Genomic DNA, 27,355 nt, shown 5'->3' on the forward strand with positions numbered 1-27,355 from the left:
CTATAAAGCTCTATGAAGCTCTATAATGCTCTATGAAGCTCTATAAAGCTCCATGAAGCTCTATAATGCTCTATGAAGCTCTATAAAGCTCCATGAAGCTCTATGAAGCTCTATAAAGCTCTATGAAGCTCTATAATGCTCTATGAAGCTCTATAATGCTCTATGAAGCTCTATGAAGCTCTATAAAGCTTTGTGATGCAGTAGATTGCTCCGGTGAAATACAGCTACTTAAACAGATTACCAGCTCGGGATGAGATGGCTCGTAAATCAGCACCACCCAACACCACCACCACCCACCACCACCCAACACCACCACCCAGCACCACCCTGCACCATCCATCACCACCCAGCACCACCACCACCAGCACCACCATTACCTAGCACCACCAGCACCACCCACCACCACCACCCAGCACCACCCTGTAAACATCCAGCCAGTAAATCTGCACCACATGGGACAGTGTTATCTAGCCTCCACCTCCACCTCCATCTCCATCTCCATCTTCTTTCAGTGCGTCCTGATCTTTACTGCAGCCCACAACAGTCACCCTGACACACATACTGAGCAAAAGTTTCATTACCATTGAGGTCAGGTCTGTGTGTGGAGGAGGGAGGGAGAGAGAGAGAGAGAGAGGGAGAGAGAGAGAGAGAGAGAGAGGAGGAGGAGGAGGAGGAGGAGGAGGATCAGCTCTGCTTGCAGTCAGGAGGATGCTGCGCTGACATGCGGACCGTCGGCACGCTCTGAACCGGCTCCAGTACCACCTCACTGCAGACCAGCAGCCAGACCCGACTCTGTGCAGCTTCTACACTACCATACATCCACCTCCACCTTCTCTTCCACCGCCTCCACCTCCTCCCTCTAACCGGCTTGTGTCGCCATGGTACCCGGACTCCGCGTCACCTTGTCCGCGGTGCTGTGGATCGGGCTGCTGTGGAGCCGCGTCTCAGCTGGAGGTATTTATCATCTCATATATATAATATAATATATATTATACAGTTTATATAAAGCATGTTTTAATCTGTGTGTGTCCTCTGTGTGTTGGCTGCTGTCCAATCACAATGACAGCAGCAGTTTAAACGCTGCAACAACAACTCGTGTTTGTGGGCATCCCTCCTGTCTCCTGTTTGGAGACGTGGATGAGAGAGAGGGATGGAGAGAGGGATGGAGGGATGGAGAGAGAGAGAGATGGATGAGAAAGAGAGAGAGACTGAAGCAGCCTTTGAAGTCTTGAAATAAACGCTGTTGCTGTTGCGGTGCTATTTGCTCCAACCGGTTTGGCACAACAGTCCAGGCTGCTCAGGCATCCTGTGGACCAGAGCCCACTCTGTGCGTGGGAGCCTCCATCAGGAGAGAGAGAGAGAGAGAGAGAGCAGGTCTCTGCAGTTAGAGGGGGATCCGTCCAGTCTGAGCTTCAGAAAGTTGATGTTTGCAGCTGGAGGCGGGAGATGATGCTGATGCTGATGATGCTGGAAACATCTCTCTTTAAACGTCTTCATAAAACAATCGGCTACTTGTGTTTTGTTCTTTTGGTTCCACTTTCTGGTATTGAATCTAAATTAATGGCGTTTAAAGGACCAGTGTGTAATATTTTAGTGGATCTATTAGCAGAAATATAATATAATATTAATAAGTATGTTTTCATCACCTGAAATGAAGAATGTTTTCGTCCGCTTAGAATGAGTCCTTCATATCCATATCGGTTGCTCTACCGTGTTCCTACCAGATTGGACAAACCATAGACTGTATGTGGACGTAGTCACTCTGTGACGTCACCGTTGTTTGGACTGTCGTTTTGAAGCTTTGAGTTCAGCATTTTGGCCGTCACCATCTTTGTTATTGGTAGTCGCCATCTTGGTTTTTGGTCGTTACCATTTTTGTTTTTGGTCATTACCATATCGGTTTTTGGCCATCACCATCTTGGTTTTTGGTCGTCACCATATTTATTTTTGGTAGTCGCCATCTTGGTTTTTGGTAGTCGCCATCTTGGTTTTTGGTCGTTACCATCTCGGTTTTTGGCCGTCACCATCTTTGTTTTTGGTAGTCGCCATCTCGGTTTTTGGCCGTCGCCATCTTGGTTTTTGGCCGTTGCCATCTTGGTTTTTGGTAGTCGCCATCTTGGTTTTTGGTAGTTGCCATCTTGGTTTTTGGTCGTTACATTCTCGGTTTTTGGCCGTCACTATCTTTGTTTTGGTCATTACCATCTTGGTTTTTGGCCATCACCATCTTGATTTTTGGCCATCGCCATCTTGGTTTTTGGCCATCGCCATCTTGGTTTTTGGCCATCGCCATCTTGGTTTTTGGCCATCACCATCTTGGTTTTTGGTCGTCACCATCTTGGTTTTTGTCCTCCGCCATCTTTGTTTTTGGTTGTCACCATCTTGGTTTTTGGCCGTCACTATCTTTGTTTTGGTCGTCACCATCTTGGTTTTTGGCCATCGCCATCTTGGTTTTTGGTCGTCACCATCTTGGTTTTTGTCCTCCGCCATCTTTGTTTTTGGTCGTTACCATCTTGCTTTTTGCCATCGCCATCTTAGTTTTTGGTAGTTGCCATCTTGGTTTTTGGTATTCGCCATCTTAGTTTTTGGTAGTTGCCATCTTAGTTTTTGGTAGTCGCCATCTTGGTTTTTGGTAGTTGCCATCTTGGTTTTTGGCCGTCACCATCTTGGTTTTTGGTCGTCACCATCTTGGTTTTTGTCCTCCGCCATCTTTGTTTTTGGTCGTTACCATCTTGCTTTTTGCCATCGCCTAGTTTTTGGTAGTTGCCATCTTGGTTTTTGGTATTCGCCATCTTAGTTTTTGGTAGTTGCCATCTTAGTTTTTGGTAGTCGCCATCTTGGTTTTTGGTAGTTTCCATCTTGGTTTTTGGCCGTCACCATCTTGGTTTTTGGTAGTTGCCATCTTGGTTTTTGGCCGTCACCATCTTGGTTTTTGGCCGTCACCATCTTGGTTTTTGGTAGTTGCCATCTTGGTTTTTGGCCGTCACCATCTTGGTTTTTGGTAGTTGCCATCTTGGTTTTTGGTAGTTGCCATCTTGGTTTTTAGCCGTCACCATCTTGGTTTTTGGCCGTCACCATTTTGGTTTTGGTCGTCGTCAAAAACATTGTCTACTTATGTTTTGAGTCGAGTATGTTTTTGTTAAGCGTCTTGAGATAATTTCTGTTATGATTTGACGCTATATAAAATAAATTGAATTGAATTGAATTTTTCTTCCTTTGGTTCCACTTTCTGCTATTAGCTTTGAATTAATGGCTTTATTATTGGTTAATAACTTATTAACTATAAACATCCTCTGTTGCTGCTGTTATTGATCATTATCTCAGTGGCTGATATAATAGCTTTAAGATGGAGTTTTGATTGGCTCGCTCTGCTGCAATCTGATTGGCTGTTGAGGGGGCGGGTCCTCGGCTTCCTATTGGCTGATAGCTGTCAGTCAGACGTTAGTGAATCTTCTAGTTGAAGGTCACCATGAAGGTTACTGCAGTCACCATTAAACCATGTGGATCATCTTCTACGCATTTAACAGTCTGTCTTTTGGAAAAAAAAATTTGGATTAATCACGTCGGTGTCGACCAGCTGCGGGATATTATTATAAACCAAACTTTTAAGTGTTTAACTGTTTAAAACAACCTCATTTAACGCGGAGTGGTTCTCAAGGACAAAATGGCTAGCTGCTAACGGCTAGCTTGCCAGAGAAGACGCTTTTTTTTGCTTCCTTTGTGTGTTATCATTCGGAGGGGATGTTACTTGATCAGGAAGAGACCCCAGGATGTCGTGCATCTTTCTGAGAGGATTACCGACCACGAAAGCAGCAGAACAACACGGTAAACTGGAGCTAAACATAGCTAACGTTAGCTGCTAAACTGACAGCGCTAACATCCGGGGACCTGAGCAGGAGAACAGGTACGGGCGTGTCTCCGGGCAGATTATCTCCTGTGTTGCACTGTGTAGTGCATCAGGTCTAATGGTGTAGTTTTCTGGTTGTGCATCTGTCCAAAGTAGTTGTTTTCTCCACCTATAAATACCACTAATACTACTATTATTATTCATATTTGTACTACTAATTTGCAGCAGTGTGGCAGCTAAAGCATCTCATTGTTGTGTGTGGGCTTTTAAAGCACTTGGTAAAGGTTTAGGAAAAATTGTGGTTTAATATAGTTTAATATTGAAAAGTCAACAGTAATGTTTAATTTATAGGAGACATTATAGTAACTAATAGTAATTGTATACTGTAAAAAAAAAAGTGTAAAATAACGGAAATTACCAGAAAATGTCTGTTAAAAACATAAAAATCCTGTCCGTTAATTAACATAAATAAACTGTAAAAAAAACAACTAATTATCTTTATATAATTAGCCTTTATTACTGTAATATTACAAGAAATATTTTACTTTTAACATATATTTATTGTTGGAATAGTCATACACCGTGAATGTAAGACCATTTACATATAAATCACAAATGAAACATGTCATTTTATGTTGCAAAAGCCCAAATTTACATTATCTCTCAGAAGTTTTGCAAAATAAATCTGTATTTTTACAAGAAATATTTTTAGAATTCCATGAAATCCTTTTCTTCTAACATAAATTAATTGTTAAAATAGTCATAAACATCTAAAAAACAGAATAATTATCTTTAAAAATGATCAAAATACAGATAATTACATTTTATTTATTAAAAATACTGTAAATCTAAGACCATATGAATCACAAATGAAACATGTAATTTAAAAAAAAGAATTCTGTCATTTTAAAATAAAGACAAAAAATGTAAAATGTCTTGAAAATGTCTTTTTTTACAGTATAGTTAATTAACAATGAGTAATCAGGCTCTGTATGCCATTATCATGTTGACATTTTTATTTTTAGATTATGAAGTCAAACTACTTCCTGCTTTGGATTAATACCCTGATTTTTTTTCTTATTTGAGCCTATTTTCTTTTTTAATTGTTTAATTTTGTTCAAATCAAGTTTAGAGATGAAACTATTAATTAAACAATTATTAAGTTGATCACCAGAAAATTAATCGCAGCTATTTTTTTTTTTTTTCAGTTAAAACCTTAAACTTGTGTTTTGTTTCTCCAATGTGAGAAATTGCTGCTTTTCTCTCTATATATACCGGTGTATGTAGACTTTTGAAAAGACTATAAAGACTATAAAAGACTATATATATATATATATATATATATACAGTATATAAAGTATATATATGCATTAGGGATGATGCACTGCTTGCAAAATTACGGACCAATACAGATGTTTATTTTGTTGTTATTTATTCCCTCTTTGGTGCCATGGAAACAGATTTCTTCATTATAAAATATTAACTGAACTGTCTTTACTCTTAAAGTCATTCAGCCCTTCATTCATATCTTGAATGAGCACAAATTAAATCGTACCAATTCAATTTCTGAAACGTACTTTAATATAATCTTCATTCATAATTAAAATAACTACGCCTGTATACAACTACTCAATGAGAGGAATTTATTTTTCAGTACTTACACAGCCCAACGAAATGTAAAAAAATAAATTAAAGTTAATTAAATCAGCAGCTATCAACACATCATTTAGCCGGCACAAAATGAATGCAACACACCACACAAACATCGGCCACTGCCATCGGTGAATGTCATCTTATTTGCCGATTGCAGTCAACGAGGCGAAAATCGGCCGATACCGATGTTCGGTCTATAAATCGGTGCATCCCTAACATATATCCTTTATTTAACCGGGTAAAAGTCTCATTTCTTTTTCGCTGCTTTCCAATTGACCTGGCTACCATGGGCTCTGGTATTTAATTGACATTTTACAGACTAAACAATTAATCGAGGAAATAATATTCAGATTAATTCAGCATGTCGCTGCAGCTCTAATCAGCTTTATACTTTCTCTGTAAGCATGCTGATTTTAGATGAGTGCTTGGCTGTCATGTGATCCTTTGAGCTTTTGTTCCAGAAGATTTCATCACTTTCTCTCTTTGATTTTATTTTGAAAATCCGTAGTGACAGTTGGTTTCACGGAGCCGTTGAATATCTGAGGACTCACATGTTCACATGGATTCATCCATCAGTTCCCAGCATGCTTCAGTCTTCTTGTTAATCCTTGTCACTCCTGTCTCTCCCCACGCACATGCACAAATGTTCGATCTGTAAATGCAACCACACACACACAAACACACACTGTGTATCATGCTCTGCATCAGTGGTTCCATCTCACCATCGGTGTCTGTGGTTAATGAGATCACCCAGCAGAGATGTAATGTCACAGAGCAGGCTTGTAAGTGTGTGTTTACGTGTTAGCGTGCATGTGTGTGTGTGTGTGTGAGTTAGTGTGTTTTAATGATTGTGCCTGTGTGTATGAAGATAGGCTGGATCAGTGCGTGGTCTAATTTCTCGGGGTGAGAGTGATAATCTGTCAGAAAGACAGCCGAGTACAGATTGAAGAGCTCCGGCTGGGAGACAAAGCCGACTGCAGTTCCATCCAACATGGAGTCCTTTCATCGACCCACTCCGGAGTTGTTGTTGTGTTGTTGCACAAACTTTGTTGTAATGTCCTCTTACTTTTAAAGAAATATAGATTCTCTTCATCTTGTAATTCGGCTTTCTCCTCTCATCACATCACCTCTTCAACTTCCTTCCTCCAGTCCTCTCTCTCTCTCTTTTTCTGTTGCCTTCCTATTACTTGTGAGTGAGAGGAGAGAAAAATGGAAGTGAGGGGGAGACGGAGGAGATTGTTTCCTACGGTTGAGTAACTCTGGCCTTATTATACAACTAGATCCTCGGGCTGCAAACTTTTTTGGAGAATAAGCATCAGAAAGAGACGCAGAATGAGGGGAAGTGAGGCTAAGGCGGAAAGAAACACGAAGGCAAGTTTGAGAAAGAAAAAAACAGCAGAGTATGATACTATCTGTAAAAGTAAATCTAGTACTAATTATACAGAAGGACCCATTTCAACCGGTAAAAACACCAAATAAAGCAGCTTCACGTTAAAAATCAGTATCTCTACGACGTCCTGGAGGGGCGGCGAGCCGAGCTGATGACTAAAATCCTTCATCCAGTTAAAATATAGAGTTAAAAACCACCAAGATCTAAAAAGTCTATTGTAAAAATGTGGCTTGAAACTGGATAAAAAGTAGGGCTTGCAATTTTTAGGTCGTAGCAGGCTCAGTTTTAAAGCTAAAGTGAAGACACTGGCATCACATGAAACTAGAAAACCTAAAGAATCCATTAGTACCATCACAAATAACGCCACAAACTTGCGCTCAATTTTGGCGAGGAAAAACTGTCATGGCCATTTTCAAAGGCGTCCCTGCAGCTGATGTTGCCTGTTGGGCTGCAGTTTGCCATGTTATGATTTGAGCATATTGTTTTATGCTAAATGCAGTACCTGTGAGGGTTTCTGGATCAATATCTGTCATTGTTTTGTGTTGATAATTGATTTCCAATAATAAATATATACCTACATATAGCATATTTGTCCACTCCCATGTTGATAAGAGTATTAAATACTTGACAAATCTCCCTTTAAGGTACATTTTCATTTTCAGTTAAAAAATGTGCGCCGTAGACAAACGAAACGTACCGTTAACTTGATTCAAATCTAGGACTGACCCCTCTTATTCTGATAATCTGTTGTTCTGGTCTTAGTCTTTTTTAGTCAATTAGTCATTTTCTATGCTTTTTTCACGCTGAATGATTTATTTCTAAGACACATACAGTATGAGCACATCTCTGGTAAACAGCAGATTTAAAGTGGTGCTTTTGTGTGATTCTTTGTGGAGAAACTCAGTTTTACAGATCTGTCCATTAAATCAACATATCGATTGACAGCCTTAGTGAAAGTACAGATTTCTCTGGTTTGAAAAGTGTTGGAAACATTTTGGATAATGTCAGAACACAACTCGACTAAATATATAACAACGGTCTAGTCGTTTTTAGACATTTTAATGTGGAAAAGTGACATATTAAACCTTTAAGTAAAAGATCAGAGTACTTATGAGTCTGAGAAGAAGTGTTGTGATGTTTGAATACAAACATCTGAATGCTATTCTTATCTCTTCAGAGTTTCTGATCATGTATCTGTATTCGTTAACATCCCTTTGAAATATGGTACAGTCTCTCCGTGAGTGACGTTTGATTGGAAGACGTTGTGGCAGAGACTCAGCAGGTAGAAAGAAGAAAAGAGGTGCTTATAAGACTGAAGCAGGAGGCAGAAACAAGACGGGAAGTTGGAGGTGACCCCGTTTCAATCAGCGGCAGCGAAGCACAGGTGGGCTTAGAGGGGTTTAACCTTTCATTTCAAGGAGAGCTCCCCGGAATATGAGCCTCTGATTAACATGATTATACAGATCACTGTGCTCTTAATGAAGAGATAATACGCTGTTTTCTGAGGAAGTACAAACCTGGAGTCCATTAAAGTATGTAACAGCACAACCCGGTCTCACAGGAAGGAGTATAAATACCACCATATTACACCCACATTCTGCGTGTCATGAGGACGCACTTTAGCCTTATTGGGTGTCATTTGTACGCCACACAAACGTCTGCAGTTTAGGCAAGAAAAACACTTAGTTAAGGTAAGGGAAACTGTCATGGTTGGGCTTAACAAAAGTAAGTAAACTCAGTAAAACATGTAGGAAACAACTACAGAAAACACGTCAATAAAAAACACAAAAGATGGACTAGCGGGGATGGCGGGGGTTTGGATTTTTAAGAGGTTAATTCAAATCAATACAGTGTTTTGGAGAATCGTTACAGTATCGCAAAACATAATATTGCGATACTCGCGTCTTTCGATATTTTCTTACACCCCTAACTACAAATATGTTTCTAAAGATAGTCCGCGGAAATCTGCGTAGGAAAGAGGTCGGAGATGGATGAACAGACATCCCTTTTGAAAGTAACAGTCAACATTCACATATTTTAATTTACATCCGAAGTTTAACACACATAACAAACATTTAGTCATTTTAAGCCAAGAAATGATGTTCTTTACTAAACCTAAACTAAACCTGCGTTTTTTGTTTTGTTTTGTTTCAATTTACAACGTTAATCACGTCTGTAAAACTGTTTCAAACTGCGACTCTAATCCAGGAGAAAATACGTTTCCCCCGAAACATAATTATGCCCCCGCTGCAATGTAGTCGGGGGTAAATAGTGCTCCGCGGTCCGTCCTTCCCTCCGTCCTTCCGTCCGTCCTTCCATCCGTTCGTCTGTTCGCGTGTCTCACTTTCGTTTTCCGGAGCAGAACTCAGAAACTATTTAACTTAGGAACTTCACATTTGGTACGATAGTTGACAGTGTGGTCTAGTTGTGCCTTTTGAGGGTTAGAAGTCCAGGGTGCCCAACATTTTTGAAATTTTGGCCAAAAACTGAAAAGACTTTCTCATCAGAGACCAGCTTGTGCTACAATCCAGCACTCTATGAATATTTCTCTGCATGTATGCATGTACGTATGGATGTATGTATGCTTGAATACATACTTGGAATAAACTGACTTGGATGGCAAGTTCCCAAATCATCTACAATTAATGAAATATCAGAGAGTGGACACAGAGTCCAGGTGTTGAAATACAAGCAAATAATGAGGCGGTTAAGGTTTAGCTAGTGTTGTTTTAGTCGCGTTAAGGCCTCGTCTTTTAGAATCACTGCAGAAAAAAGACCACCACAGCATTTTATGAAGTTTTTAAAGGCAGTGTTTTAACACACAGCTCAGCTGAACTGGGTACTGGGTCCGTTGGGTAAAAGATTTAAAAGACTAATATAGTGTGAAAGCTACATGTGGGTGCAGCAGCAGCAGTCTTCCTGGGGTCTTTGTCCTGATTCCTCTTTATATTAGTGAGTGTTTATCCTTGTTTGTGTTTGCTGCAGCTGGAGGAGAGTAGACAAAGCAACTAGCTGCCATCTCAATTAGTCCCAGCGCTCATTAGGACCTGAAGTGAGAGCTGCATCTTCTCGGCCTCTCACACTCTGACATATGGTCCGGGCTTCTGCAACAAACTTAGCAGAGACAGCAACACACCCGGTGAATTATTCAGAGCTGTGTGTGTGTGTGGGGAGGTGGTGGTGGTGGTGGGGTGGGGTGGGGGGGCGATGTGCCTCCTCTGATGAGCTCCTGGTGCTAACCTTCCTCTGTGCGCTGTGTTGACATCAAAGCAGGACGCCTGAAGCAGGCGCAGGTCGTAGCGCCGGTGATGTCTCCACCTCAGCAGGACTGCTCAGACCTTTGTGACCCAGTGTGACTGTTTGAAAGTGTGTGTGTGTGTGTGTGTGTGTGTGTGTGTGTGTGTGTGTGTGTGTGTATGTATCCAGGATTATCCTCTCTAGGATGGCTGCAGGATGCTGCTGACACTTCTCTACAATAGAAGCAATTAACTGAAGCTTAACTTTGTGTATGTATGTCTGTTTTAAGCCGTGGATGTTTGTGTGTGTGTGTGTGTGTGTGTGTGTGTGTGTGTGTGTGTTTGTGTGTGCGCGGTTGAAACTAAAACTATTCCTCTGTTATCCGTCTCCGTTGCTGGATCTTCAGTTATCAAAGCATGCATGGAAAAAAATCTAAATGTGCGAGTGAATATGATTCATCTGCATCTTCGAGGCGTTGGAGGGAATGTGGAGAAATGTACGTAAAGCTCACCCACATAGCTGTACATGTTAAATGTTATAATTAGACTGGACTGGTTGTAAAGAGGAAATACAACAGATTATAGTTTTTGAGGCTGATGCTGATATCGATGTTTGAAAGTTTAAGAAATATCACTATATTTAGGGTGATTATAATTTTTTTAATGACTTGCAATTTTTATTTTTCAATATGCACATCAGTCATACAAAGATGACATACAATAAGAAAACAAAAACAATTCTGAAAAAAACAAAACAATTCTGAAAAATTATTTTAAAAAAAATTTGATAAATTATTAAATATGTAAGAAATAGAAATACATAAATGAAATTAAATAAACAAAGATATTTTTTTTAGCAATAGTAGCAATTTTTATTTTACAATATGCACATCATTCATACAGAGATGTCATACAATAAGAAAGCAAAAACAGTTCTGAAAAAAAAATATAAAAAGAATATTACATTTGTAAGAAATAGAAATACAAAAATAAAATGAAATAAATAATAATAAATAGTAATGATAGTATTTTTTTATGACTTGCAGTTTTTATTTTACAATACGCACATCAGTCATACAAAGATGACATAAAATAAAAAAACAGAAACAATTCTGAAAAAAACAACAATTCTAAAAAAAATAAAATACAATAAATATATACAAAAAAATATTACATTTGTAAGAAAAAGAAATATATAAATAAAATGTAATAAATAATAATAACTTTTTTAACATAAACTTTTTATTTTGATGAAGATCCCTCAGATCTTTTTTTTTCTTTTTAATTGTGACCAAGATACTAAACAGAACATTTTACAGTGTTATAATAAACAAGACAAACTATTAAACGGTGACACTGTTTCTAAATGACCTCAAACCTAAAGTAGTTTGGTGTTTTTGTTTGTTACTTATCAGCCGACATATTCACTGATCCCGTCATATCTGCAACAAGCTGATATCTGATTGATATTTTATTGATATTATTACATATTTACAATATTTCCCTCTGAGATGTAGTGGAGTTGAAGTATAAAGTGTAAATACTCAAGTACAAGTATGTTGAATTTGTACAACTAGTAATCACGATTGAATTTAATGAAACTGTGAGTGACTCCGGCTCGGTTAAGTAATCAGTGCGCCTGTTGCTGCTTGTCAATATCTTACATAATGTCAAACTGTCTCTCAGTTCAGTTTATTGCAGCTGAGAAGCCTAAATGCTAAACGGGCCTCAGCACAGCCAGATTCTGTTTGATTTGGCATTTCATCAAGTAGCTTGTCCAAAAAATAAGTAGAGCAAGATCCAGCATGGGGACACTTTACATAACGATCAAATGAAGACTTGCAGATAACAGGAAAGACATTGGGAACTCTAGTATGGAGCCACAGTGATGCAGCACAACATAGAAACAAGAAGAAATGTATGAAAACAGGTTTTCAGGTTTATGATGGTCCATGGCTACAGGAGAGTTGTGGTTTGTGTGTCTGTGTCCATTGTTCCTACCTAAGTCCTGTCGTCGTCTCCTAAGTCCTTTCGTCGTCGCCTACGTCCTGTCGTCGTCGCCTAAGTCCTGTCGTCGTCGCCTAAGTCCTGTCGTCGTCGCCTACGTCCTGTCGTCGTCGTCGCCTAAGTCCTGTCGTCGTCGCCTAAGTCCTGTCGTCATCGCCTAAGTCCTGTCGTCGTTGCCTACGTCCTGTCGTCATTGCCTACCGCCTGTCGTCGTCACCTACGTCCTGTCGTCGTCGCCTACGTCCTGATGTCGTCGCCTACATCTTGTCGTCGTCGCCCACGTCCCGTCGTCGTCGCCTAATTCCTGTTGTCGTCGCTTACGTCTTGTTGTCGTCGCCTACGTCTTCTTGTCATCGCTTTCGTCCTGCGGTCGTCGCCTGTGTCCTGTTGTCGTCTCCTACGTCCTGTCGTCGTCGCCTACGTCCTGTCGTCGTCGCCTAATCCTGTCATCGTCTCCTATGTCCTGTCGTCGTCGCCTAAGTCCTGTCGTCGTGCCTAAGTCCTGTCATCGCAGTTTATGTCCAGGACGTATGCGATGACGACATGACATAGGTGACGACGACAGAACGTAGGTGACAACGACAGGACGTAGGCGACGACTGGACTTAGGCGACGACGACAGGATGTAGGCAACGGCGACAGGATGTAGGCGACGACAGGACTTAGGCGACGACAACAGGATGTAGGCGACGACGACAGGACTTAGACGACGACAACAGGACGTAGGCGACGACAGGACATAGGCGATGACGACAGGACGTAGGCGACGACAGGACTTAGGCGACGACGACAGGATGTAGGGAACGACGACAGGACGTAGGCGACGTATATATTCTTTTGTTCTATTCTAATTTAAATGTTTGCATATACTGTACTGTGTGTTCTCTGTGTGTGTGAAAAGTGTCTGAAATTTTGTGAGTATATACGGCTACTTTTATAAAAATCCATACCAAGAGAGACTTTGGTTTATAGTGGGGATGAGGGTATTTTAATGTGCAAAATCTGCATAACAGAAAGTTCCATGTCTTTCATTTCTGGTGGAGGATGAGGTGGAGTTGAGGTGGAGTTGAGGTGGAGTTGAGGTGGAGGATGAGGTGGAGGATGAGGTGGAGGATGAGGTGGAGTTGAGGTGGAGGATGAGGTGGAGGATGAGGTGGAGTTGAGGGGGAGTTGAGGTGGAGGATGACGTGGAGGATGAGGTGGAGTTGAGGTGGAGTTGAAGTGGAGTTGAGGTGGAGAGAAGCTGCTCTGTAGTCGGCTGGTTCATCAGCAGATCCTTGTGTTTCTCTTGTCTGACGGCAGCAGGGTGAACAGGTTGTGGTTGGGGGGGTGTTGTCTCTTAGTGACGGTTCTGCATTCAGTCTTTATGCTAAGCTCAGCTAAGCTAAGATAACCATCTCCTGGCTGCTTCATATCTAGCGGACAGACAGGAAAGTGGTCCTCTATATATTTCCCAAAATGTCAAACTGTTCCTTTAAGTACATAAGTGTGCATCCGGTTGATAAGTGAGGTTTGATGTCAGCATCTCACCGGTCCAGAGCCTCCAAACGTCCACGATAAGCCACGGAGGAACAAGAACAAGCCACATTTCTTGCTCAAATTCTCTCAGAGAAAGACAAATATTTGTTCTGTTGAAGACAAATCTATATTTAATGCCTGCTTCCACCGCAGCGCGGAGAAAAGGGGCATTCAAAATGTTGTTCATTTTTGCTCCGTGGCAAATGATGAATTGTGATCCAAAGAGAGGTTTGATACGGTTGTCTGGGATTAGAGTGACAATTTGGATTTTCAGTGTGACAGAGTTACACACACACACACACACATAGAGGCTCGCCGTGACACTTTGCCTTGTCAAACTCACTCAAAGCAGATTGGCACAATCAAGTGTGTCTGCAGCCAAAGCCTTTTAAAAGGTTAATATTTCAGTTCCCATTTGCCTCAAAGCTTACGCTAAGCCAGCGCTCCGCTCCCTCATCTATCTGCCTTTGATACGGGAATCCCACTGAAGTAGGTCTGTTGACGCATTCCACAAACTGAGTGTGTGTGCGTGATATAATCCACGCCGCGCGGCGCGACGCTCACTGATAGCTACGCCTGTCATGCTGTCGAGTCAGTCTGTTTGTTTCCCTTCGTACTTTAACTCCAGTAGGTCTGAGAGGGCTGCGGGGATGAGCTGAGCATTGTGGGATAGGGATGATGTCTGGGTGTGATTGGCTGCAGTCTGGTCCGTGAGGTTCAATGTATCAGCGCCGCTCCGCTCCGCTGCCCGGCCGGTCGGGGGGGGATTGATTGATTGATTCCTGTCACGGGGTCTGCAGGGTTCTCGCACCGACAAAGCCCCTCTGAGCTTTTCAGAAATTTATGGTCCAGCAGTTTTGAAGCGTGATGTAGGATGAATTCAGAGGCTGAGGAGATGCAAAGCCTTCATCCAGACTGCAGCTTTCTGCAGGATGATGGCTGCCAGTCGTGCTCTGATGTGGAGGACGGCTGTTATTGATCCACTTCTTCTTCTTCTTCTGTTTACCAGATAGTTTCATAAGTTAGTTAGAGGGAGGTTATTCTGAATTCAATGAGTCAGCTGTTGATAGGAAGGCAGAAATCAGGAGTAATGACCTTCCTGTTGGTTTTTGCATGTTTTTATTTTGCTGTATTTTATATTTCAGATTGATTTGCTGGCCTCCAGGCGATCACTGCTCTCTTCATTAGTTTCTGGGTAGAATAAAATCAACTTGCAGAGACTTGAAATTTGCTCGTAGTAGATAATCCATCACAGTCAGACATTTTCTTGCCTTAGTTAATTTTGCAGTCAGATGCAGGAACTGTTTTAACAAAACTGAGGATCTTTTCACACCTGAAAGTCAGAACCATGGTTTGTGTTTTTGTGAGATTTTATACATTTGATCCGGTTAGTTCTGGTTTCACATTGCAATGATGCGAGCGCATTAAAGAACTATACATGACCTACATCCTGTCGTCATCACCTGTGTCCTGTTGTCATCTCCTACATCCTGTCGTTGTTTCTAACGTCCTGACATTGTCACCTACGTCCTGTCGTCATCACCTGCGTCCTGTCGCCATCACCTACGTCTTGTCGTCATCACCTACGTCTTATCGTCAGCACCTACGTCCTGTCATTGTTTCTAACGTCCTGACATTGTCACCTACGTCCTGTCGTCATCACCTGCGTCCTGTCGCCATCACCTACGTCTTGTCGTCATCACCTATGTCCTGTCGCCATCACCTACGTCTTGTCGTCATCACCTACGTCTTGTCATCATCACCTATGTCCTGTCGTCATCACCTGCGTCCTGTCGCCATCACCTACGTCTTGTCGTCAACACCTGCGTCCTGTCGTCAGCACCTACCCAAAATTTTTGGGGGATTTAAAGCTTCGGTGAGAAATATTCAAAGTTCAGTTTGATCCGAACCGAGACCACCTCTTTTCGTTGGACCAAGGTTTGGCTGTTTGGTCTGGGGAAGTTTCAAACCTGTGATTTTGGTTTGGATCACACTGAAAGGTCCTGAAGTCTGGACCAAACAAGGTTTGAAAGGACATCTGTGATTTGACACTGAATAGCAGTTATGGATCATGTCTCTGCTTGTCTGCAGCTGTTACATACTAATATAAATCCATGTGTTAGATGTTCTGCCGGTTGACAGCGTTCTAGCCCGGTTCTGTCGTTACCTCGTGGATCTCCTGACCTGCTTCAATCAATCTTTACTCAGCCAAAACTGTCTTTTGATCATTTACTCATGAAGGTCTGCCGCTGGGCATCTCTGAAAGATAGAGCAGGTCATCGATCGACGCTAAGGTCAGCTCTGATTGATCGGAGCCTTAAAGTCAAATATGTTTTTATTACACCATTTGGAAAAAGCTCCTCGCTTTAACATCCTATATAAAGAGGATAATGGACATCAGGGAAACAGTCGATGTTGTGCTTTTAGAGCACATATACTATTCTATAGCGTAAAAGCTTCAGCGGTGCACTCAGCTTTTATATCTGAATCACAACGCAAGAAATAAATCTAACATCAGAAGATGAATAGAAAAGAAAAAATGTTATTTATTGCTGAGTTATGTCATTGACAATAATACAGCTTGAGTTTCTTCATCACTTTTATTTCTTCTCCGCCTCATCATTTATTACTGAATGTTCTCCGTGTTGACATCTGGGTCACGGCCACCCCGAGGTTCACGCTAAAAGCATTCCTCCTTTCTTCTTTGACCCCTCTCAGCTCGGCTCTCTGCCTCCTTTCACAATTCATGTGGCTGGTGAGGAGATACATCCACCTTTTCTTTTATTCATGGATTAAAAGCACAGAGCTCCACACACATACCTGCGACCTGAGACACTCAACACACCCTCTATGAGATCACTCCACTTCTATCTCAGCCGCCTCTGAAGTTAATTAACCAGCTTCTTGGACATTTAATAACAGTTTTTTTCAGATATTCTCATTTTTCAAACATGATGATAATGAAATTGCATTTTTAAAACATGCAAATCACACATTTATTATATCATTTCAGACTATTTTTTACTTTATTCGACCAAAAGACAAGCTTTTAGATCAGTGCCGTCCCAGTCCCAACTTTTGTCTTTATCTAAGGAACCCCTTTTCTATCATTGAGTAACCTGACCACCCCTGACTAAGTGACATGTTTTATGGCTATATTTCATGTTATATTCAATGCATAACAATAACAGTACAGAACAACTGATAAACTGTTCAATTAACCCAAATAGTGAACGCAATCACTGCAGGAAGTTTGTGTAAAATGAGTGATCTGGATGAGCAGATTATTTCCTGTGAATGTCACATTGCCTACGTCTTGTCGTCATCGCCTACGTCCAGCCGACATCACCTACATGCCGTCGTCATTGCCTACTTTCCATCATCACTGCCTATGTCCCGGCGTCACCTACGTTCCGTCGTCACCACCTACATCCAATTGTCATCGCCTACATCCCGGCATCACCTACATTCCGTCGTCACCACCTACATCCCATTGTCGTCACCTACGTCCCGGCGTCACCACCTACATCCCGTTGTCATTGCCTACGTCCCGGCGTCACCTACGTCCCGTTGTCACCACCTACATCCCGTTGTCATCGCCTACGTCCCGGCGTCACCTTCGTCCTGGCGTCACCACCTACATCCCGTTGTCATTGCCTACGTCCCGGCGTCACCTACGTCCCGTTGTCACCACCTACATCCCGTTGTCATTGCCTACGTCCCGGCGTCACCTACGTCCCGTTGTCACCACCTACATCCCGGCGTCACCTACGTCCCGTTGTCACCACCTACATCCCGTTGTCATTGCCTACGTCCCGGCGTCAACTACGTCCCGTTGTCACCACCTACATCCCGTTGTCATCGACTACGTCCCGGCGTCACCTACGTCCCGGCGTCACCACCTACATCCCGTTGTCATTGCCTACGTCCCGGCATCACCTACGTCCCGTTGTCACCACCTACATCCCGTTGTCATCGCCTACGTCCCGGCGTCACCTACGTCCTGGTGTCACCACCTACATCCCGTTGTCATCGCCTACGTCCCGGCGTCACCTACGTCCTGGCGTCACCACCTACATCCCGTTGTCATCACCTACGTCCCGGCGTCATTGCCTACCTCCCGTTGTCACCGCGTATGTCCCGGCATCACCACGTCCCGTCGTCACCTCCTACGTCCCATCATCACCGCTTACATCCCCTAAAAAATATTTCCACATTAGAAACAAATCGAACGATGATTCAGTTTGATCAGATTATTTCCTGTGAATGTTGCAGAGATGAGTTTTAGGAACTTTTAAAATAGTTCTTTCTTCTTCTTTTTGTATTTTAACAATCATACATACTTAATATACTTATTTTTTTTTTTGACAAATTCAGTGTTTTCAGCTCTTTGGTTACTTTAACTGCGTACTGTTCTAATGCAGGATGAAGCTGACCGAACCCCCTAGAAATGCATCTTATAATTTTTATAATAACATAGAATTGATAATTTATTGTAATGATGCATATTACCGTCTTCATATTGACAGAATAAGAAACCAACAAAATAAGAAAATAGATTTGTGGTCTCTTTATTTACTCATAATGACATCAGACACTCTCTGTCCACACCGTTAAATATGCACTTTCAGTTACGTCATGTACACGAACCACGTCCCTATCAGCTGTGTCAAGATCAGACTGGAAACGTAACCACTTAAAAGATGGACGAGTAATACTCGCTCTCTTCCGACATTTGTGTTTTTGAAACAGAAAACGAACGTTTTATACTGCGAACAACACAGCCAACAATAGCCTCTGTAAACTTATTTGAGCGACAGGAATAAATAGAAACAGGGCGTCCTTTTTGTAAAATAATTAGTAACCTGTTCGTCATCATTACTTTTTTTAATTTGTCAACAAATATAATTAATGAAACATTATTTAAACAATTTCTGAATCTGCTCTTTTAAATTATAGAATACGATTTTACAGAGAAAACATTTCCAGGAGAATTAAATGTTCAGACGAAGGCTGTGATAAATAATACAAATAATCATTTAATTAGTAATAGACCTAATGATGGTCTCAAATGGTGTAAATTTGCATAGTTTTAAGTCAAAAACCTTCAAACCTAATATCTCCTTGTATCTTTTATTCAGTGTATAAATTCAGAATGTGTCTGTGTATAATATGTTGGAGCGTCCTGACCTGAATGATACCCGACTATACTATACTATAAATATATATACTATATAAATATACAACAAAACCACAGCTGATTATGACTGACACGGTATAACATGCCTCAATAAATAATGAATAAATAGGAATAAATATGTGAATAAGAGACTACTGGCACTTATTTTTTTCTACTTCAAGCACTGCTTCTATCTCTTATATCTCTTATATCTCAGAGTCCGTCTCTCCCAACAGTCCCTGCTTATAACTTCATAAACATAAACATAACTGCAACAAAAATACAGATGGTAGCATGTTTACTGCATGGATAATTGATCAGAAGCAGATCTCTGGAAGCAGTTGTCTTGATTTTTCATAAATTACTGAAATTAATAGGAAATAAAATCTGTAAAAAATAGCCTGTAATGATGTAAAAATTCAGAAAATTTGTATTTAAAGGGTTAAAAACATGCAATAATATCAGACTTAAATCGAAGGGCCACTGACGCACCGCGTGAGTAAGTGCAAATAGCAAGAGCAAAATAGTCCGATGTCCATGCAAAATATACATGTTTTTGATGATTTATTTAGCCAAAAAAAGCAAACGAACACAAAAAAAACATAAGCCCACCCAGGTGCATGCTGGTCCTACCTGCCTACCTACCTATATAACCACGTATGCCCACAGTTTTACCCAATTCATGAACAAAAGAAAACAAAATACTAATTACGCAAAAAAATAAATATACTAAACAAAAAAAACAAAATAACTAGCAAAAGAAAACACTCCAAAATCTAATCTAAATAAAGTAAACATCTAGAATAATAAATCAAACAATACTACTTTTTTTTTCCATTATTAGTAAAACAACACTGACGTTTTAGTTTGATAAAACAGAAACGTGGAGCCGTGATTGTCGTGGATGTGTTGGAAACAGAGGCGTGTTTTGGGTCTGTGGAGAGATGGAGCTGTCTGTTTCCTCTGGCATCAACTGGCATCACTTTGTTCCATCACTCCCCTCCTCTCTTCCTCTCTCTTCCTCCTCCCCGTCCTCCTCTTCCTCCCCCCGTCAACCCTTCCCGCTGCTAACTGGAGGCAGGCAGGAGTGTGAGGAGAGTTTCAATGACTTGTGGCTGCGAGTGCACTCACACGGCGCTGTTTCTGCTCGGCGGAGCGGCTAACAAACACGTACACGTCGGCACACACATTTGTAGCTCTGCTGCGTACTTGTTAGAAACTGTATTCAGTCTCTAACCATTCCTTCTAATCCTAACCTTTACCACCACTAACTCTGACATTTCCACTTAATCCCGTTCTAATCTTAGCCCTAAACCCACCATCGCACTCTGAAGCAGCCCTGAAAAGAAGTTAAAATGTTCTGACTCGGGAATATTTCCCTCTTCCTTCCTTCTTTTTGAGGACATTTAATCCTCTTGAGGATTAAATGTTTCCACATAAGAAGACACACAGAGTCCCAAAGCTGTGGCAGCAGAGAACGCACTACTTTAAAACATTTCTCCTCTCGCTGCAGCCACAACACACTGTCACACTCTGAACACATACGTACCAAGAGACGCTCTTACTCACGCTAAGATCAGCTCGCTGCCGTGACAAACATATTCTCGTATAACGTAATCGCTGATGTTCATGTGAAGGTTGGGTCATCAGAAGGTGTTGATAGTCATCTCTCTGTCGCTGATGTCCATCTGGGAGCTTTGGCACAACAAATGTGACGAGCGTCTTCTGTAAATACGGTGAACGAGTGCAACAAGGTCCCGTAAACTTTAGAACAGGAGAGATTCTGTGATGTCAAAATGTACAGCTTTCACAGTAGAAAGCTGTAGACCTTGATATAAGCTTGGACATAAACATACTTTTCAATAGTTGAACTAACATGACAGATGACATATTTGAGTTACATTTAAAAAATAATCTGCTGTATCTAACTATAAAACAAGGAATCTCTGTCTGTCTGTATGTCCTAATAAGTGAACTGTTCATCCAATAGGCACTTGGAGAATATAAGTAAAATATCCCAAAAATAGTAAAATATCAGAAAAATATTAATAAATGATCAGGCGAAAATTCACAAGATACAGATTTTTTTTTTTAAATTAGCTCCATCTTTACCAGCTGCAACATTAAAGTGATGAACAAATAAAATATCCCCAAAAATTTTAAAATATCAAAAAAATATTAGTAAAGCATCCAAAGAATATTAGTAAAATTGCAGAAAAAATATTAGTAAAGTATTAGACAAAAATTTAAAATATCCCAAAAATAGTAAATTATTCAAAAAATATTAATAAAATTATCAGTCAGAAATTCGTAAAAATACCAAAGAAAATAATTAAAATAATCTCACCCTTAACCAGCGACAACAGTAAGTGATGAACAAATAAAATTCCCCAAAGTAAAATAAACAAAAATATTAATAAAACATCCAAAAAAATATTAGTAAAATTGTAGAGAAATAATATTAAAATATTAGACTTTTTTTTAATATCCCAAATAATATCAGTAAAATATCCAAAAAATATCAGTAAAAAAATCAGAAAAATATTAAGAAATTATCAGACAAAAATTTGTAAAATATTCAAAAAATATTAATAAAATTATCAGTCAAAAATCCGTAAAAATACCCCAAAAAATAATTAAAATAATCTCACCCTCAACCAGCGACAACAGTAAGTGATGAACAAATAACATTTCCCAAAAATATTATTAAAATTAACAAAAATATTAATAAAACATCAAAAAAATACTATTAAAATTGTAGAGAAATAATATTAAAGTATTAGACATTTTTTTTAATATCCCAAACAATATCAGTAAAATATCCCAAAAATATCAGTAAAAAAATCAGAAAAATATTAAGAAATTATCAGACAAAGATTTGTAAAATATCCCAAAAATAATTAAAATAATCTCCACCTTTACGAGCTGCAACATTAAAGTGATAAACACATTAATGCATCAATAATTATGATACAATATATTATTCTGCATAATGAGTACTTTTACTTTCGTCACTTTAAGTATATTTTGATGCTAATACTAACCTACTTTGATTTGAGTATGATTTTGAATGCAGGACTTTTACTTTTAACAGAGTATTTCTACACTGTAGTACTGTTACTTTTACTGAAGTACAAGATCTGAGTTCTTTTTCCACCCGTGATGTGGGAGTTTGTGTTCTTCGATGGTGGATGAGACCATAAAAAGAGCGTTTCTCACTGGAAAAAAGAAGAAGACGCTCTCTAGGAATAAATCTTTGTTGTTTTTTTGTGCTACAATGCAGTCGGGAAACAGTTTATACGGCTGAGAAAACGGGATTTATCGCTCATTAATCACACGTGTTGCCCGAGGGAGAAACACCGACAGGCCATGTCTTCACAGAGAAACAGAGGAAAGGGATGTGAGAATATGGAGGGAGGATAAAAGTAAAGTTGACGTGGCGAATGGGAGGTGGAGAAGGAAGCACAGCTGCACCAACAGGCTGCTGATGATGGAGGAATGGGGGTGGGGGGGGGGACTGGACCAGAGAGAGGATGGAGGATGGTGTGAAGGAAAAAGAGCTCACAGATGATGCCATCTGCTCAACGGAGCTGGTCATGGCTGGCTGCAGTAGCACCTGCTTCTGACAACACACACACACACACACACACACACACACACACACACACACACACACAAGCACGCACACACGCACACACACAGCTGAGGCTTGTGGCTTGAAACCGTGATGTCAGAGAGCATCAACTTTTGAGTCTTAAACCAGAAGCAGTGCAGATCTTTCACAGCTGTTATCTGTCTCTCTCTCTCTGTCAGACAGTTTGACATGTATCTGAAGTAGGGATGTCACGATACCAGAAATCTAGCAGTCGATACCAATACCAGTGAATTTACACGATTCTCGATACCAATTCGGTACCACTGTAAAATAAATAAATAAATGAATAAATCCCATGTAATTCAACACGCACTACTTTATTAAAACATTTGAACATTACAAAAAACAGAGGCTTGTAGCCTTTAAGTAATAAATAAAAAGTTTTTTATTAAATTTTTATATATATATTTTTCAAACATTTTTTGGGGAAATTTTTCAGACCTTTTTTTCAGACTTTTTTCTGACATATTCAGATATTTTTCAGACATCTTTTTTTTGCAATTTTCAGACATTTTTCAGACTTTTTTAATATTGATTTTTCAAACATTTTTTCGAAAATGTTTCAGATTTTTTTTTCCGGACATTTTTCAGATTCTTCTTTTTTTTTTCTTTTTTTTTTTTTTTACATTTTTCGGACATTTTGAGAATTTTTTGGGGATATTTCTGACTTTTTTTGGAAAGTTTTTGGATATTTTTTCAGACAAAAACCCTCACACATTCACATATCTGGAGGTCAGAGGTCAAGGGACCCCATTGAAAATGTCCATGCCAGTTTTTCCTCGCCAAAATTTAGCGTTAATTTGGAGCTGTTTTTGTGAATGGAGTCTGGTGGCTTTGAAGAGAGCAATATAACGGCTTCAGTTCCCCGTCGGAAAGGGCTGTCTGATGGCGAGGTAAAGTGACTGTGGACGGGAGCAGCAGAAAAACACATTTTAGACACCTTTTCGCCGCTTTACTTCGCCATCAGACAGCCCTTTCTCACGGGGAGCTGAAGCAGTTATATCGCTGTTGAAAGCTACAAGACAAATTCACAAAAACAATAATTTGACCTCACAGATCAGGGGAGTTGCTGGTCGACCGCTCACCGCTGGGAAGCTACAGAATAATATAAAACCCTAAAAGAAAACATATATATGATTTACTGCTTTATGTTCTGACAGAAGATACTTGATGGCTCTTAAAGTTCAAACCACATTCAAGAAAAGTCTCTTCCCTTAAACCAGGTCGGTACTTTTGGTGTTTTTAGGGCAAAAAAAAAAAACGAATTAGTTTTTACTAGCACTTATTTCCTGTTCACTGCTTTTCCAATCAGCCAGCTTTAATTAATTAACTTTAATTAACTCTCTCCCTGAAAATGCTGCCTCCACTGTTTTGCATCATTAGTTGAAGGATGTTGACATTTAATCCTTAAACTCAGTGAGAATTAGACTTAATTAATCAAAACAGTCATTTGATAAACGTTAGGAATTATTATTTTATGTCGCAAATTTGAAAACACATTCTACATAAGTTGATAAGAGAGAGTCGGTTTTAATGAGGCCGAGTGTGCTAATAAGAGTGTACATTTAAAGTGTAAATGATATGGATGCTAACAAGCTTGTTTACATAATGTGTGTGTGTGTGTGTGTGTGTGTGTCTGTCTGTGTGTGTGTGAGCAGAGAGGAGATTGCCTGTCTACATCTGCTCAGAGGTCATACTTGATTGGTCGGGTCGATATCTGCTCCGCTTTCAGTTTCAGGTCATTCCACTCACTGACCCCGAGCTCAGTTCAAGCGTTAATTCTTAGATAACATCGATCCGTGTGTGTATGTGTGTGTGTGTGTGTGTGTTGGCGCTCGTCAGTTCTCACACAGGAAATCATTAAATCGGCGCAGTGTGCTTTAGCCAGCGCCGGGATTTGAGAGGCGGACACATCTGAGATCACAGACGCTGCATTTTACCTGCAGCAGAAGAGTCTTCAGCCAATTAGCAGCGAGCTCTTAATAATCACCGCTGATGGTGGAGTCGTCCTGGTGTGTTTTTAAACCGAGTGGCTCTTAAAGGATCATTTGGCTTCATTACAACAGGGGTCTTATTTTTGTACACACTGTGCAGGTTAATTACTGAGATCTGGGAAAGCTTTTACAGCATTAATTGCTGCCACCGTGACAGAAATCATCCTTTTTATGTTAAAACAAGATACTTTTCATGTTATTGTGACATGTGTTTTCTTGTTATTACTGGATACAGAATTTTTCAGTTTTTACCAGGACCTTTTCTTGTTATAACAACATATCACTTTATCTTGTTATGTCACAAAACCTTCTCGTTTAAACAACATTTTGTCGTTATAGCTAGGGGTGTCTTGATTTTACAAATCCACGATTCAATTCGACTTTTGATTTAAACATGCCATTGTTAGACTATGGAGTGTTGATTCATAAAGATCAACAGATCATTGGTTTTATGCCCTGACAACTGGCACTTACACTTTCAAATTCTTCTTTTAAAAAATAACTGAACTCCGATCTTGCTTTTGATTTCAGTGGTCGAGATTAGGGATGCTAATTTCAATCGATTTCCGATCTAGAATCGAAACCGTGACAGCCCTAGGTCAAAGTTAAAGGGACTATTTGTAACTTTCAGAAATGCTTGTTAACAGCGACACCTGTGGCCGTTAAGTCAACGAAAGTCAGCGTCAGGTTCGCGCTTGCTCGCTCTAAATATACCTGAACGAGCATCGATCAAAACAGTGAGGCGACACACGTCAACTAAAAGCACAATATCACTCTATATTTCAGCTGCTTGGCAGTAATGTTAGCTGACCAGACGAAGGTCTCTCCATGAATCAATGCTGATCCTAGTGTTGGCTTTTCCTGCCTCAGCCTCCCGACCGCGGCCGGAGGGAACAGGGGAGACGCCGGAGTTTTGGTCGGAGACGCTAACGTAACTCTCTGCGGAGCCCCTTCACTTCACAAGACACGGGAAACCTCTGTTGGTCTGGAGGAGCTGCAGCAGTTATTTCTGCACAAACGTCCACTGAACATTCACTAGATATTCTCAGAGCTAAACTAACTCTTCTGCAGTGTGGAGTGAGCAGCATGAACGTGAGGTGGAGCGAGAACGCGCGCGTTGTGAGTGAAGGCAGGCAGGCAGAGGAGCGGTCTGAACAGGGTAGCCACATGCGAGCACGCATATGCGCAAACGTCCACTGTACATTCACTAGATATTCTCAGAGCTAAACTAACTCTTCTGCAGTGTGGAGCGATGCGCGTTCACGTCTAGAGGTGGAGCGAGTACGCGAGAACACGCGCGCTGTCTGAGTGAAGGCGAGCAGGCGGAGGAGCGGGGCACCAGCTACACGCGAGCGCGCATATGCGAGCACGCATGTGTCCCGACCCGGTACATTTATACGCTTAAAAAGTTACAAACAGTCCCTTTAAGGGTGTAATGCTTCCATTTGGATCCCTGGCAGTTAGTTTGGTATATTAAAGCTGAGAGGGCGTGGCGAGTGCGAGTGCATGGCTATTTCCTGGAAGAGCGAGAGCATACTGGACTAGTTAGTTTGGGGTGTTTTCACTGAGGGATTATTACTGACGCTGTCATCATAACTGATATGAGAAATGATGAACAAAACTACAAAAATAATACACTGGAATTACATTTAATGTAATTCAGATGGCGTTGGACTCACCAGATATCGTGCGCCTGAAATGATAAACTGACGTGTTTTATTTCTGCAGCTGAAAAGTGTCTGTGATAGGCTGAGCAGCATTCAGACAGCCGAGTCGTGCCTTGTGTGTTTATGTGTGTGTGTGTGTGTGTGTGTTGGTTATCACAGTGAGTCTCCATGGGGAACGGACATGGTAGACAGGGAATGTATTCCAGATACAGTTGCTGCCAGTCTGCCGCTCTGATAAAGCACCTTAAACAGCCACCGACTCGCAGAATACAAATTAAACAGAGTAACAAAGAAAACAAAAAGATGAGCTCTCTCTCTGTATTTTAGAAAAAAAACACACAAATATAGTGAAACAGAAAAACCCTCCGAGGAGCCAATCTTCATTGTTGTCAGGTTCCCCCTTTCAGCGCCGTTGAAACCTGTTTTTTTGACATTGCTTTACAACCTCAGACTTGATTGTGTTGGAGTGGCAATGAAAGTCTGCAGTCACTGAGGACTATTGAATTCTGCCTCCATTTCACTCCCTTCCACAGCAGCACTCCAGCACGACCGAGTAAACAGCGTTGTTTTCCTCCTGCAGTTAACTCGTGAGAAGCACGTACGACACACCAGACGCTAAACGTCGCTAATAGGACGATGTGGTGCTTAACGATGCCCGGACTCCTCGGCCAGGCGTGTTTGTGTCTGCGTATATATTAACGGAGAACCAGCATTGCATCCACAAATGGAGGCGAAGCAGGGAAATGCAGCGAGAGAGAGTTTAATGAAATTCCTGGCATCTAATATTCATGGCTTCAATCATCCATCTGATAACAAACCACCATCAACAGTGATGAAACAGAATGCATTTCCCATTCACTTCTGCCACAGTTCATTTCCTGCTTTGTCGGGGAGTTCAAACAGTAAACATGACGCTGCCAGAAGTCCCAGACTGACACTTGACACCACAAGTGGATGGTTCAAAATATGAGATAAAGGAAAGAGACAGTTGTGGATGTGGTCAAGGACACTTGAGTCCACATAAAGCTGAGCAGACACTGAACGGACTAAGTCACGACATATTCCTTGAGTCTCCCCCTACTTGTATGTAAGAAATGCTGAAAAGCTCATGCTGAAAATGTAGTTTTTGAAAGGCTAAATGCCAACAAATACAGATTGAAGCATAATATTTTGTTAGATGAAAACATGTTGTGAATTTTAGAAATGATTACA

The 27,355-nt window shown here is 40.7% G+C and overlaps 1 protein-coding gene across 4 annotated transcripts in view; it reads left to right on the forward strand.

Moving 5' to 3' along the window:
• Positions 1-654: 654 nt before the first annotated feature.
• Positions 655-27,355, forward strand: part of LOC119478752 (seizure 6-like protein) — a 61,396-nt gene continuing 34,695 nt past the window's right edge. For 2 of the 4 annotated variants that reach the window (XM_037753704.1, XM_037753705.1), the window contains exon 1: positions 655-954. In XM_037753704.1, coding sequence (XP_037609632.1) covers positions 879-954 — 76 coding nt within the window. In that variant the 5' untranslated portion in view covers positions 655-878. The remainder of the gene's footprint in view (positions 955-27,355) is intronic. The other 2 variants (XM_037753707.1, XM_037753706.1) reach the window with 2 other exon arrangements.

The sequence above is a fragment of the Sebastes umbrosus genome, chromosome 19, assembly GCF_015220745.1.
Source record: "Sebastes umbrosus isolate fSebUmb1 chromosome 19, fSebUmb1.pri, whole genome shotgun sequence".
NCBI lineage: Eukaryota > Metazoa > Chordata > Actinopteri > Perciformes > Sebastidae > Sebastes > Sebastes umbrosus.